This window comes from Adiantum capillus-veneris, chromosome 11 (genome assembly GCF_014529385.1).
Source record: "Adiantum capillus-veneris isolate H3 chromosome 11, ASM1452938v2, whole genome shotgun sequence".
Taxonomy (NCBI): domain Eukaryota; kingdom Viridiplantae; phylum Streptophyta; class Polypodiopsida; order Polypodiales; family Pteridaceae; genus Adiantum; species Adiantum capillus-veneris.
Genome location: NC_140941.1, coordinates 148162931 through 148177942, shown reverse-complemented (window position 1 = coordinate 148177942; position 15012 = coordinate 148162931). Strand labels below are relative to the sequence as shown.

The window sequence follows — 15012 nt, the reverse complement described above, 5'->3', positions numbered from 1 at the left end:
GCACAACAAAACACCTCAAGAGCCTACTCACACCTATGTAGAGGGCCTCCTGGCCCTCCATGTACACGGCTGATCCTCCGCAAACTCAGCGTCAAGTAGCTCATCTCCCCTAATAGGGAGCTCTAAACAACGCAAGCCAACCTCTTGTGAAGTCAAATCTGCTCATCGCCTCAGCATAGAGAAGAAAGAGAAAGGGGACAAGAGGGTAACCCTCTCTAACCGAATGTGTGAGTATGAAGCATTCCACCTGACTGTGTGCACACCTGTAGAGAGATGACACACCTCTGATCGAAGCATCTGAAAACCCCATCCTGCGTGAAGTGCCCTCCAAAAAATCCCAGCCAACTCTGTCGTAAGCATTCTCAAAACCGAGAAGGAGTATCACAAGGTCCTCTCCTCGGGGACGCGCCAGAGCAGACGCCTCCCAAAAGTGAAAATGTTGTCGAGGATACTACGCTCCTTGACAAAACCTACTTGGGTCCCATGTATAATGCTCTCAAGTAGCCACTCGATCCTTAAACACAGAGCCTTGGCTAAAATTTTGTAGGCTGAGTTGAGAATGGTGATGGGTCGCCACTGCCGAATCTCATCCAAGGAGCCTCCCTCCTTGGGAACAAGGTAGATCAAGCCCTCACTCATGCTATCAGCATCTCTCCAATGTGCAAGATGTACTGATAGGTGCTGCAAAGAGCCGAACCAAGCAATTCCCTAGTACTCCAAAAAGAAGCTAGGAGTCAAACCATCCTCCCCTGGACACCTACCTTTGGGGAGTGCTCTGAGGGCCTCATGGAGCTCCTCTAGCTGGAGAGAAAGCTCTAGTCTCTAACGCATCTCCTCAGTAACAAGGCTAAGCATCTGCGCCCAAACTTGCTCTCTGCATGCATCTTGACGCTCTGACTGAGGCTCAACAGACACCAAATCACGGCAAAAGTTAGTAGCAACTGTATGCATATCCTTAGGCTCTGAAGCAACTGACCCGTTGGGTCTCCTCAACCGGTTGACCCTGGTGTGTGCATGGCGAAGCCCCACCGACTAAAAGAACTCCCCAGTGACTCTATCACCCACCTGGGTCTACTAAAATGCATGCCGATGGAAGGCAAACTCATGACACCGCTCCTCAATGCTAGCCACCTCCTGTCAAGCCTGCTACATTTGCTCCTCCAACCAAGGACTGACTGGGTGGTGCTCCTGCAGCCTCTACAAGGAAACAATGCCTAGTCAAAGACGCTTCTCCTCCTCCCTAGCTACAGTCAACCGAACTCTAGACTCCTGGAGGAAGAAGCGACTAAGCTCAGCGAGTCTAGAGGCCAGTCTACCAGCATGGGGTATCCTGAGTGTCCAAAGTGCTGCCACCTGCTCTCTGAGCTCTAGGTCGAGCAAGACCCTCGTACTCCCACTCCTCTGGCTGCGCAGCATCGTACTCCCACTCCTCTGGCTGTGAGTCACGGTGAGAATCACTAGCGCATGGTCAGAAAATGTAGTCCCTACCACAATGCAAACAGATCCACCCATATCATAGATGTGATCTCACTGGCGTTGAAGCGATCTATCAAGATAGATTCACTCCTCACAGATCCACCCATATCATAGATGTGATCACTGGCGTAGAAGCAATCTATCCAAGATAGAGTCACTCGTAACAGATCCACCCATATCATAGATGTGATCACTCTCGTAGAAGCGATCTATCCAAGATAGATTCACTCCTCCTACTCTGCGGTCAGAGCGAGAGAAAGACAAGTTGTCTAGGGGTCGCACAAAGCCTGTCCTCCAATCCAATCTGAGGAGTCCTCCAACATGTTGGAGTCTCCCCCAACACACCACTTCTTTGCATGCGACAAGGGCTCTACAATATGTGACCAAAACTCAACTCGTGCATTTTCCACATTGGGCACATAGATGTTTAGGAAACACATAAGGCAACCTTGAACCTGCATAGTAATCCACTCGGCCCTGCCTGGCACAATAATACCTCTGCCCACAATGGCATGCTGCCATGAGTCCGTAATAGTCATACATACCCCTCCCTAAATGCCTCTAGGCCCAAATGCAGCTGACCAGAATGTCTCATAACAACCACACAAAATCAAACCACATCGTCTAATGCGGCTCTCACAAAGATGATGCTCCTAAAGCATAAGAATATCAATCATACCACCCACAAGGCATCGTTGAAGCTCCTGACGGAAGCAACTCCATTTTGACGCTGAAACTAGGGTTCACCTAATCCTTGCACATTCAACGAGACGATCTTCATGGAGTCAGTGAGAGAAAACTGATACTGCAGCAATAGCCAACCTTGCTATCTTCGAGGCCAGCTTGGATGGGGAGTAATCCACATCCAAACGACCCCGAGATAGATGAGACTGAAGAGTCTGTCTCATCCAAACAACCCCGAGATAGATGAAACTGAAGAGTCTGTCCAACCCAAGCCCAAGAAGAGTGTGGCGTCCATCGGGCGACATCCTCTGTCCAGAAGTCCTCATGTACATATACATAGCATGGTGGACTCTGCGTGTCAGCAAAAAAGTGTACCACAATGTGCCTACATCCTGCTGTGTCCGGAGGTGTCACCCCCAAGTCTCCCGTGTGCTGAGAGAACTCTAGAGCCTAAGCCTGAAGCCAATCCATCACTGAGTCCAGAGTCCACTCAGTCTGGTCCCTGCGACACAGAGGGAAAGAGAAACCAACCACTGTGTCCAGGGCCTCTGTCCCTCTAGCTGCTAGAAACAGCATATGCACTATGAAGCAAGCCACCTCAAAGTCTAAAGAGGAATCGCCGAGGAAACGTGTGAAGTCATAAGTGAAGAAGTCCCATCGGTGACGGATGTCGAAACTCGTTAGTTCTCGAGGGACTGCAGCAAAAGGTGACGTCTGTACCAAAGGGGAGTCCGCAAGAAAGTCTGCTCCTCTCCCCCCAGGCGGCTCGTGGCAAACGCGCTATCAAGCGACCTCCTAGCAGATGAAAGTCTTGACCCCTCAGCCGGCTGTGAGGCAGGAGCGGGAGAGGGTGAGGAAGCAGGGGGGCTAGTGGGTGGAACGGGAGGGGAGGCGGCGGTAACCGGGGGAATTGGGGGACTAGGAGGAGATATGAAGGAAGGGGGGGGGGGGGGGGGGGGGAGGGGGTATCTATGGGCTTATCTTGTTGTAAGGGACCCCAATTACGTTTAGTTCCAGCATGTTGGGTTTACTCTCTTGCGGCTTGCCTCTAATCTCCTTCACATGACCAAAAAACTTGACCAGGGTCGGGCTTCTATTTTATTCTGATCCATAGTTAAAACAAGATTCCCTCTGAGATTTGATTACCAGAAAACCAAAGTTTGCCAACAGGTGGGTCACCAAATCAATCCATCAAAAACATTAATGAACATAATTCCAGGAAACAAAGATTGGATTTCATGTTCCATCAAATTATCATCTGCGTACAATGCCCATGAAAATGACAACCGATGGTTTCAGCAAAATAATTTAAGTCCTTTCTAGCCTTTCCTAACTTCGCATAGTTCTGTAACTTTTCGTGGAAAGTCAACTTTAACCTACATAAGCTAGACCAACTACATAAGCTAGACCAAACAAAATCAGAAAGACAAAAACAATCCATGGCCACTTCTAATTCTGAGGGCTAAGCTCAGGGCAGCTTTGACAGCCACGGCTGAGTTTGCTAGGTTGCTTCTGCCAAGGCAAACCAAGCACATGAAGCTATTTTGTGTAGAAGACACCAATAGACAATGAGCAAGGCTGCCTTATACTCTCAATAAGCATGAGAGTTCATAGTCTTTGAAAGAAACAATACAAAACATGAGTGTGTTTGTCTTTCTACAACCACCTACAAGAAGTTACCAGCCAAGTAGTGAATATTGTCCTGAGAAATCTTCTCAATATCCCAATATCTACCATTTATCATTCAGGACATCAAAGATTTAACCTTGAAAATAAAGCAGGCAGTTTGACGATAAAACCAATTAATAACCCTCCTAAGCATAGCAGTCGTCCTTTCAGGTTCAGTAACATAAATTGCAAGAAAACAAAAAGATGTGCAGTCTTTCTACAAGCATCTACAGGTTAAAGCCATTGAGTGAGATCAATACTCAGTTAAGAGTTAATGGGTAAGCACGATTTTTTTTGCCATTTCATATACCCACAATAACCCGTCAACATTGCCTGTATATTAGTTCAGTTCAGTAAATATGAGTACTTGACTACCAGTTGTATTCATAGTTTATAAGCTTTCTCAAATAAACTAAGGGAGATCTCAAACCTCCATGATAAGAGCATATGGATGATTCTTCTGGCAATGATGGCATTCATCAAATACGAGGACTTTGATGATTTCAAATGTGAGCATTGCATGTTGCAAAAGATTCAGCAGTGATTGAGGTGTCATCACTAGAACCTGAGATCATAGAATATAAATAACAATTGTGAAATTAAAAAAGCCTCAAAATATTGAGTTATGCAAATTAGAATACAATGTGTTGTTTCATATGAGAATAAATAACAAGAAAGCCAACCTCCAGATTGTAAACATTGTGCTTCCATTTTTCAAGATGCCATCTCATGCTGTCATTCTGGCCATTGTACTGCCCCACTGTAAGACCTGTGAAGTTCTGAATTGCAATTGCTTGCTGCAGCCAGATAAGAAGCACTGTTTATGTGTCCATTAGGCAGAATTGAATTTAACTCATGATCAATTATAGCAGCCACAAGACAATCTGTCGAACCTGCTGTACAAGTATCACTGTTGGCACAAGAAATATGGCAATGAATGGCGTTGATGAAGAGAACTTGCATGATAGCTCCTTCAAAAGCATAGCTGCTATGAGAGTTTTTCCACAACCTGTTTCAAGACAGACTATAATGTTCCGTTCTCTTGCTTTCATGAGAAGTTCCCGTTGATAACTGCACAAGACAACACATTTACTTCTCAGATTGATGTGCCTATAGAAGTTCAACTCTCCAACTATGACACAAGACTCTTCACTCGTGACAAAGCTTTCTTAGAATAGCACTACAGTAGATAGATAGACTATTATCCTTTGTGTACTTTCACACAGCTCAGGAAAAGTATAAATGGCTATCATACAAGATTTACATTTCACTTAGTCGAGGGACGCATAAAAGAAATGAGGGGAAGTTTTCGAATTTGGAGGATCATATGCATACACATCTTCTGCAGATAGGGCACAATTGTGGAGTGATATCTCCTCTTATTGTTGGCGTTCCAATGCCTTTCTCTGCGGGGATTTTAATAACGCACCAAACCTTGCAGATAATACTACAGGCCATTCTCACATGCTTCATATGGAATGGCAATCATGGGAACAATTTATGTCGACCTATAATGGGCTTGATTTCTGGTCCTTTTTGCATGTAGCTGATCCAAGATTCACTTTTTAGCATAATGCTCAATCTATGTATTGCGCTCGGCTGGATCGCTGGTATCTTTTTCACATGCAACAGTATGATAACTTTGTATGCGAGATGAGGATTGATTATGCTATGTGTCTCTCGGATCATTTTCCCATATGCTTGAAACTTAGTTTTGGCGCTTTTGATGTCGATGACTGCCTACCCAAGAAGAGACTTTTGCATGTCAATAATGCTTATCTCAAGCATGAGCGCTATGATTGTGGATATCATTCCGCCTTTGATCTCCCAAATGTATGTTGATATGGACATAGCATGGTTCCGCTTTGTTATGCGTGTTCAATGTGTTATCCAAGATTATGGCAGGGATTATTTGTCACAATTAAGGGAACAGGTTAATCCGGCAAAGGATGCTTGTACCAGATTAATGCACTTGGCTAATCATGCTTCTCTCATTGCCACTCAAATGACTGAGTTGCTTTCTACTCGCGCTATGTTACGGCACAATGATGAGAGGAAATTGGCCAAATGGCAGACTCGTCTCGTCAATAGGATTTTGCAGATAAAGGATGTGCTTCTAAACAATTCTTCCAGCATTTGCATCACTCCAGGCAGTCTCAAGCTATATGGAGAGTTAAATTACCGTCAGGGGAGTGGACCTCCACTTTCCGAGAGCTGGCACTAACCCTACACTCTCATTATGGCAAGATTTTTGAGGCTCCTTTACAAAAAAAGTGTATGTGTGTGTGTGTGTGTGTGTGTGTGTGTGTGTGTGTGTGTAGTGTGCAAGGTGTGTGTGAAGGTGTGTAGCGGGCAGGTCCCTGTGCATGGTCTGTGAGCCGCACGCAGGTTTGTGTGTGTCAGCAACACCTGCTCGAACCCTAAAACACAGAGGCGAGCAGCAGTTGCTGTCGCGAACCCTAAAAACAACGCCAACAGTTCTTCGCGAACCCTAAAACAGAGGCGAACAGACTGTTCCCGTGACCAGCTGGGCAGCAGCACGTTGTGTGGGTGTGTGGGTGTGTGCGCGCGCGCGCGCGTGTGTGGATTGACGTCTGCTGTGCTAGCGCCTTGACAGTCGGACAGCCGTGTTAGGGTTTCAACAGCAAGATAGGGTTTCACAGTCAAGCAGTAGCGAGTTAGGGGTTCACAGTGGAAGAGCAAAGCGTGAAGGTCTCGGAACTGGCAGCTTGGGTATACGCGCGGTGTCCCACCAGAGAATCCCTGCGGCCTCCCTCGTCGCTGCGCCATCCACAGTTCAGGCTTTGCCTTGACAGCTTGCTTCCGACGCAGGTTCTGTACGTCTTTAGGTTTTTCAGTTTGATTAAAGTTTTCAAGCAGCAGGTTCCTATACAGCCAGCTTGTGTGTGTCTGTCGGTGTTAATAGCAGTCAAATATCCAAAAACTCAAAAAAAAAAAAAAGACTGTGTGTGTTTGGGAGTTTCACATGGATTCGGCCAAGCAGTGTATATACAAGCGTCGGAAGGCCATGGAATCTTCAGATATGGATGCTTTAAGCCTTATCAAAGTATGTTTGCATGAGGATTTCGAGGATGCTCGTCAAGCCTGGGAAGGATCCACTCCTGACATGGAAGTGTGCATTCCTATACAGGAGCTTATGGATCCCGTTGCTCAATATGCGCTCAACGCGGTGATTCTTTTTTTCCCGGGAAGAATGCCTACGGCTCAGGATGTAGACCAATGGGTTGATTTCATGCTCAAACGGCAAGCAGTCCGAGGGGTTTACTTCGGCGCGCGCGGGTTCTATGAAGTCTTGTTGCCCGACATGGATGCTCGGGACGCTTTGCTTGAAATGTCTCCTCTTTTCTTCAATATGCAGATGACTCATGTACTGCCCTGGGCTCTCACCAAGGACTATCAAAGTCTCATTCGTCACAAGTGTCCCGTTTGGGTTGAGGTGGTCGGTTTTCCTCGCACCTGGCGTCACTTCCTTCCTTTGCTCACTGCTCAATTGGGCAAAGTCATTTGCCCTCCGAAGCTGGACGCAAATACAAACCGTTTTTGTATTCTGTGGGACACAGATATCCCCACACCAGGAGGTATTTCCATCGATTCTAGGGATGCAGTGGTTGGCAAGCGTCCATTTAAGCTTAAGTGGGGCAAGTTTGCAAGCTCTTGTTTCCGATGTGGCAAATTCGGCCATATGTAGTCCGAATGTCCAGAACCCAACCTGCAACCACCGCCTTCAGCTGTTCCTACTCCTCAACCCCACTCAACTTTGAAATCTTCTGCTGACGTTCAAACCAAAGGTGTTTCAACCTCCTCTCCAACAGCCGGGGTGAATAAAGGCAAGGGGAAACGACTCCAATTGTCTACACTTTCTGCCTCTCCGAATATTAAAGACAAAGGCAAAGAACCGGCTTCAACGTCCCAAGCTTGGATGTTGCCCAAGAAACCAGTTAAAGCTGCTACAGCCCGTATTTCGGCATCTTCTCGTAATTATGCCCTTTTAAGAATGTTGCTCAAAAAAAGCTCCCTTGTAATGACAACACGTCTTTGGCTGAAGCCTGGGACAAGGTGGTCCGTTCTTATAAGGAAGTTGTTACAGGCGAAGCCTCTTCATCACAAGGTGCTTTTACTTTCAATCTTCCAAGTCCAGGTCTTGACCCACCTCCTCAGGTGATTGCAGCCGGGGAGGATGTATCGATGGGCACTGGTACTTGAGTTTTTCCCCATTTTCTCATTTCCTAGCCCACTGTATATACCATATCAGAATATAGTTCTTTGAAGTGTATCTCCTATAATGTGCGTGGGTTATGCAATCACGACAAGTGGCGGTTAACCTGGCACTATGTACATACATGTCAAGCAGATATTGTGGTTCTTCAGGAGTATAACCAGCATCAATTTGCAGGACAGACCTCTTACCTTGCAGGCTACTGGATAGCTTATGTAGGCTCGGCCGGCTATTCTGGTGTGCTTATACTTGTTCGACACGAACTCCTCCCGACCTTGGTTTTTAATGACCCAGCTGAGAGATGGATGGTCATCCAATGTATTGTTAATGGAGAAGTTTTTGAATTTGGAGGCTTATATGCATACATAGCTTCTGCAGATAGGGCACGGTTGTGGAGCGCTATCTCCTCTTATTATTGGCGTTCTAATGCATTTCTTTGTGGGGACCTTAATAATGCACCTAACCATGCAGATAATACTACTGGGCATTCTCACATGCTTCATACGGAACGGCAATCGTGGGATCAATTTATGATGACATGTAATGGACTTGACTTGTGGCCCCTATCGCATGCTACTGATCCAGGATTCACTTTTCAACATAATGCTCAATTTATGTATCGCACTCGGCTTGATCGCTGGTATCTTTTTCACATGCAACCATATGATAGCTTTGTATGCGAGTTGAAGATTGATTATGCTATGTGTCTTTCAGATCATTTTCCTGTATGCTTGAAGCTTCGTTTTGGCTCTTTTGATGCCAATGATCGCCTGCCCAAGAAGAGGCTATTGCATATCAATAATACTTATCTCAAGCATGAGCCTTTTCGGGCTATGATTGTGGATATCATCCCGCCTTTGATCTCCCAGATGTATGTTGTTATGGACATAGCCTGGTTCCGCTTTGTCATGCGTGTTCAATGTGTTATCCAGGATTATGGTAGGGATTATTTTGGCACAATTCAGGGAACAGGTTACTCAGGCGAAGGATGCTTGTAGCAGACTAATGCACTTGGCGAATCATTCTTCTCTTACTGACACTCAAGCGACTGAGTTGTTTTCTCCTCGCGCTGTGTTACGGCACAATGATGAGAGGAAATTGGCCGAATGGAAAACTCGAGCTCGACAACAAGCTCTTGCAGATAAAGGTTGTTCTTCTAAACAATTTTTCCGGCATTTGCATCACTCCAGGCAGTCTCAAGCTATACGAAGAGTTAAATTACCGTCAGGGGAATGGACCTCTACTTTACAAGAGCTAGCACTCGCCTTACATTCTCATTATGGCAAGATTTTTGAGGCCCCTTCTTCTCCCACGAGCACTGCTTGTCGAGCGCGTCGCATGTTTCTATCCCATGTTACTCCCATCCTCTCAATGCGGCAGGCTCAAGACTTGGAGGCTGTTTTCACTGAGCCGGAATTGCATGCCAGCTTGCTTGATTTGGGTCGATGGAGGGCTCCTAGTTGGGATGGCCTCTCTGTGGAATTTTTCTTGTCCTTCTGGGATTATTTGAAGATGCCTCTGTTGTTCATGATGAATACAGCTTCGGAACAGCAGGAATTGCCCTCCTCTTGGAAAGAAGGTTTGCTCAAGCTGATACCTAAGCATACATTGTGCGAAGAATTCTCTCATTGGCGGCCTATTACACTTATGCCTGTGGTATATAAATTAATGGCCAAAATGCTAGCGACTAAAGTGCTTTTTGCATGAAGGATTGCATCAATCTCAATACGGCTTCATTCCACGACGTCAAATTATTGATAACCTCGCGAATGTCATCATTGGTATGGAATATGCAAAACACACTCGACATGATGTATTGGTCATGCAGGTTGACATTGAAAAGGCCTTTGATACTGTGCTTTGGGATTATATTGCGGGCACCATGCAACACTTGGGATTTGGGCCTAGGATATCCCGTGTCGTGCTGTTCTTGTATGCACATAGCACTTCTGCGGGCTTGTTGGATGGATCTCTTACAGAATCTTGGCCTTTGGGACGGTCGGTGAGACAGGGCTGCCCTTTGAGTGCTATGCTCTATGAGATTGCCACTCACCCCTTGTTTATGTATTTGGATTCCTTGACTTCCAGTGGCAGGCTACATGGCCTGTCTTTACCTTCGGGACGGCAATTTGCTGGTCAGGCTTATGCGGATGACTCTTTGTTTATGCCTCGTAACCACTATGAGGATGTACAGCAAATTATGCATACTCTTGACTTGTTTGGATTGGCGGCGGGTCTCAAAGTTAACTTTAGTAAATCCAAGCTATTGCCTCTGAAGGAGTGTGGCTGGCATCGGATATTATGGCCTGGGGAGATTGTTCCTCCACATGTTTTGGTTCGTCATTTGGGTTATCCGTTGGGTTGGAATGTATCGGCTATGCAAAAACTAGATTGGGTGCTCCAACGTCTACATTCCAAGTTAAATTATTGGAAACTGTCCACGTGGCCACTTCATGTACGTCTCAGGATTGTCCAATGCATCCTTGTGGCTTATGTGCAGTTTTACTTGCTTTGTTATCCTGGCCTCGGTTGCGCTTGCAGTCCCTCATGTCCAATATTTTAGAGCATTTTTGGCGGACCTCGTCTACCAAGAAGGGTCTTCGGCTTCTCTCTATGGACAAGCTGTGTTCTCCCAAGCGGCTTGGAGGGTTAAATATTTTGGACTTGCGACGTCATCTTTTGGCCCAGAAAGCTATGCTATTGCCTGTCTTGGTAGAGCAGCAGCAACCCTGGACTCTCATGGTCACACATTTGTGTACGCACATTGTCACCCCAGCTTTTGGTCATTGGCAACCGACTTATTGGGATGTTGTTTTTGAGAAGCTTGAAGGACACATTCCTGGATGTCCCTTTACTTCTTCTCTCATTGTTGATTGGAAAGTTGTCACTTCGCATTTGGCTTGGAATGGTTGACCATCAGCTGCAGGTAATTCTCTTCGTTTGAAGACTCTGCATTGGAGCAGGGCCTTCGCTCTCACTTTGGTTCAGCAGTCTCCTCGCCAAGCATATTTTTTTGCCCAAAAAGGAATCTGTCAGGTGCATCAGGTGTTGGATGGCTCGGGTTATGTTATTTCGTTCGTTGATGCAGTGTCCCGCTTTCGGTTGGGTCCTCACTATTCTTCTCTTTGGCGAAGAATTCAAAGGATGCTTGTTGATTACTCACCCATTCCTCCTTTGGATGTGGACTCTCGCTTCTCTGATTGGAATCTGGCTACGACTAGATTGGACTGCATCTCAGCTGGCAGTGTATATGCCATCCTTCAGTCTGATATATGGATTGTGCATCATGGTAATCGGTTGTGGTTGCTCTCCGAGTCATCCTTGTGGTGGCAACACACAATATCTCGTATTTGGCAGAGTCATCTACCTTTGAAGGAACGGGTTTTCTCGTGGCGCTGCTTGGTGGGAGCTCTACCTGTTGGCAGTGTGTTGCATACTCGGCATATTGCACCTCCCCACTGCCCCAGATGCCTTGAAGCTGAGGAGACCGTGCCTCACTTGCTATGGCGTTGTCACTACTCCCGAGCCTTCATTCGGCAAGTGTCGACTGCTCTTCGGCTGCGTTTTCCTTCCGGCTCTTTTCATAGACGCTCTTGGCTTTTTGGAGTGCTTCGGCCATCGCATTCTCAGTTTGCCGTGTTCTTCACTTGGGTCAGATTTTGGACCCTGTGGACTATCAGGCACCATAGAAACTCCTTAATGTTCCACGGCACCTATGTTGACCCCTTCCACTATTTCAAATCATCTCTTGGTGAAGCACTACATTTTGCTCATGATGTTGGAGACATCACTCTTGATGCCTACAGGATTTACTTTGACTATTTCTAGCTTTCGGAGCCTTATAGTGCTCAGATTTTTGTATCCCTTTCTTTTCGTGGGTTTTCCTCGTTTTGAGGTTTCCCACTTGTAAAGTAATCAAAGCAGATTTACAAAAAAAAAAAAGTGTGTGTGTGTGTGTGTGTGTGTGAGAGAGCTTCACATGGATTCGACTTAGTAGTGTATATACAAGCGTCGGAAAGCCATGGAAACTTCGGACATGGATGCTTTAAGCCTTATCAAAGAATGTTTGCATGAGGACTTCGAGCATGCACGTCAAGCCTAGGAAGGTTCCGCTCCCGTCATGGAAGTGCGCAATGCCGAGGTCCCACTGCCTCGAAGAAAGCACCAGTCGCTCTGTCACCCACCTGTGTCCACTGAGATGCCTGTTGATGGAAAGCAAACTCATGTCGCCGCTCCTCGTTGTAAAACCCATAGCTAGAGCTGGCCTTTTGTCGGTGCAAGTAAATTTCCGTCCTCTACTCGGAAGAGTAATGAGTGATGACCACAAGCATAATACATATTTCCAAAGGCAATGCAAACAACGAAATCTTGTTGGCATGTTAAAACATGCCTCAGAGAACAAGGAGAAAAGAATACAATTTTTTTTAATGCAATTTTTTAGTTTGTAAATGAGTCGTTTCATTGAGAGCCTCATGACTTCCTTTCTTTCACTTTTTTTCCGTTTTAAAACGACTTATTTGAGTTTGTAAATAATCATTTTCTTGATAGTGCTGCAATCAATGACAGCAACGAAGCAATGCCCCGTTTGAGACGTTGCTCCTCCTCTCTCGCTGCAGCCAGGCGAGCCCAAGACTCCTCGAGAAAGAAACGACTAATCTGAGCTAGTCCTGAGACCATGGAAACTTCGGACATGGATGCTTTAAGCCTTATCAAAGAATGTTTGCATGAGGACTTCGAGGATGCACGTCAAGCCTAGGAAGGTTCCACTCCCGTCATGGAAGTGTGCAATGCCGAGGTCCCACTGCCTCGAAGAAAGCACCAGTCACTTTGTCGCCCACCTGTGTCCACTGAGATGTTTGTCGATGGAAAGCAAACTCATGTCGCCGCTCCTCTATGCTAACAAGCTCCTGGCGAGCCTGCTGTAGCTGCTCCTCCAACCAAGGACTGTCTGGATGCTACTCCTACATCCTCTGCAACGAAGCAATGCCCCGTTTGAGACACTGCTCCTCCTCTCTCGCTGCAGCCAGGCGAGCCAAAGACTCCTGGAGAAAGAAACGACTAATCTGAGCTAGTCCTGAGGCCACTCTGTCAGCAGGAAAATCCTTCATGTCCAAGCTCTCTGTCCAGAGAGCCTCAACTCTCTCTCTGAGTGCAAAGTCCAGCAAGACCCTCCTCTGCTTGTCTGCCACTGTGAGGATCACTGGTGCATGGTCCGAGAAGGAAGTCCCTGCCAGAATGCCAACTGTCCCACCCAAGTCACTAAAACGGTCACTAGTGTAGAAGCGATCTATCCGCGATAGATTCACTCCTCCCACTCTGCGGTCCGAACGAGAGAAGGCTAGGTTGTCTAGGGGCCTCACTAAACTAGGGTGTTGCCACACATCCGAGACCCTCAGAGTCATACAAAACCTCTCCCAAGCTACCAGCTCAACTCCATGCACAGTAGCATGGCTACCACCAATCCTGTCAGAAGGGTCCTCCAACATGTTGAAGTCCCCCCCTATGCACCAGTGTTCTGCGTGCGGCAGAGACTCAACTATCTGTGACCAAAACTCTGCTCGTGCACTCGCCACATTGGGCGCATAGATGTTCAGGAAGCCCACAAGGCAACCCTGAACCTGCATAGTGATCCACTGAGCCCTGCCTGGCACTATAATCCCTCTGCCCACAATGGCCTGCTGCAAAGAATCCGCAATAGTCATACATACCCCACCCTGGATGCCTCCAGGTCCAAAAGCAGCTGACCAAAAAGTATCATATCGTCCACGCAAGAGCTGACCACAACGTCTAATGCGGCTCTCACACAGATGGTGCTCCTGTAGCATAAGGAGATCAATCTCTCCTCTCACAAGGCAGCACTGAAGCTCCTGACGCAGTCGGCCCCGCTTACGCTGAAACTGGGGCCCACCAAGTCCCTGCACGTTCCATGAGACGATCCCCATGGGGAGCGAGAGAGAACAGATGCTACGGCCTGCCGCAGCAGCTAAACGTGCTATTTTCGAGGCTCGCTTGGATAGGGAGTAATCCGCATCCGAGCGTCCTCTAGATAGGCGTGACTGCAACGAGTATCTGGCCCAAGCCCAAGTAGAGCGAGCCGTACGTAAAGCAACCTCCTCTGTCCAGGAGTCCTCATGAATGTGTACATAGCATGGCAAGCACTGTGTATCGGCAAAGAAGTAAACCACAATGTGTCTACATCCTGTTGTATCTGGAGTGGTCACCGCAAACTTGGCCAATGGCCACAAAGTCTGAAGCATGTCTGTAACTCCTAGTTCTCCATGTGGTGAGAGAACTCTAGGACCTGTCTGTGCAACCACCCCAACAATGAGTCGAAAGTCCACTCAGTCGGGTCTCTGCCACAAAGGGGAAAAGAGACACCAACCGTTGAGTCCAAGGCCTCTGTCCCCCTAGCTGCAAGGAACAGAACATGGACCCTGAAGCACGCTGCCTCATGGTCAGCTGAGGGGTCACCGAGAAAACGAGTAAAGTCGTAGTCAAAGAAGTCCCATCGGTGCCGGATGTCGATGCTCGTCAAACCACGAGGGATAGCTGCAAAGGGAGACGTCTGTACCTATAGAGGGGGTCGCAAGAAAGGTTGTCCCTCTCTCGCCAAGCGACTCGTGGCAAAGGCGCTGCCAAGAGATCTCCTAGCAGCCGGAGATGGCCCTGCCCCCTGGGACGATTGTGGAACTGGAGCGGGAGGGGGGGGAGTAGGAGCAGGGGGAAGAGGTGGAGAAGAGGGGCGGGGGGGAGCGGCAGAGGTAGAGGGGCGGGGGAAAGAGGCGGCAGGAGCAGGAGGCGAGGGGGAGGAGGATGGAGGGGGGGGAACTCTAGGGGGGGGGGGGGGGGGGGGGGGGGGGGGGGGGGGGGGGGGGGGGGGGCTGTCAAGGGTGAAGCTCAGGTGGGGGCTGGAGCAAGGACCTCATCCTGCTCAAGAGAACCAAAAC

General features: G+C 47.6%; 1 protein-coding gene across 8 annotated transcripts in view; it reads right to left on the bottom strand.

Moving 5' to 3' along the window:
• The window catches only part of LOC147448193 (endoribonuclease Dicer homolog 4-like), a 191411-nt gene that overhangs the window by 145864 nt on the left and 30535 nt on the right, over positions 1–15012 (bottom strand). For all 8 annotated transcript variants that reach the window (XM_086524071.1, XM_086524069.1, XM_086524064.1 and 5 more), the window contains exons 2-4: positions 4722–4899; positions 4512–4625; positions 4259–4393 (exon numbers count right to left, since the gene is read on the bottom strand). In XM_086524071.1, the coding sequence (XP_086380197.1) occupies positions 4259–4393; positions 4512–4625; positions 4722–4899 (427 nt within the window). The remainder of the gene's footprint in view (positions 1–4258; positions 4394–4511; positions 4626–4721; positions 4900–15012) is intronic.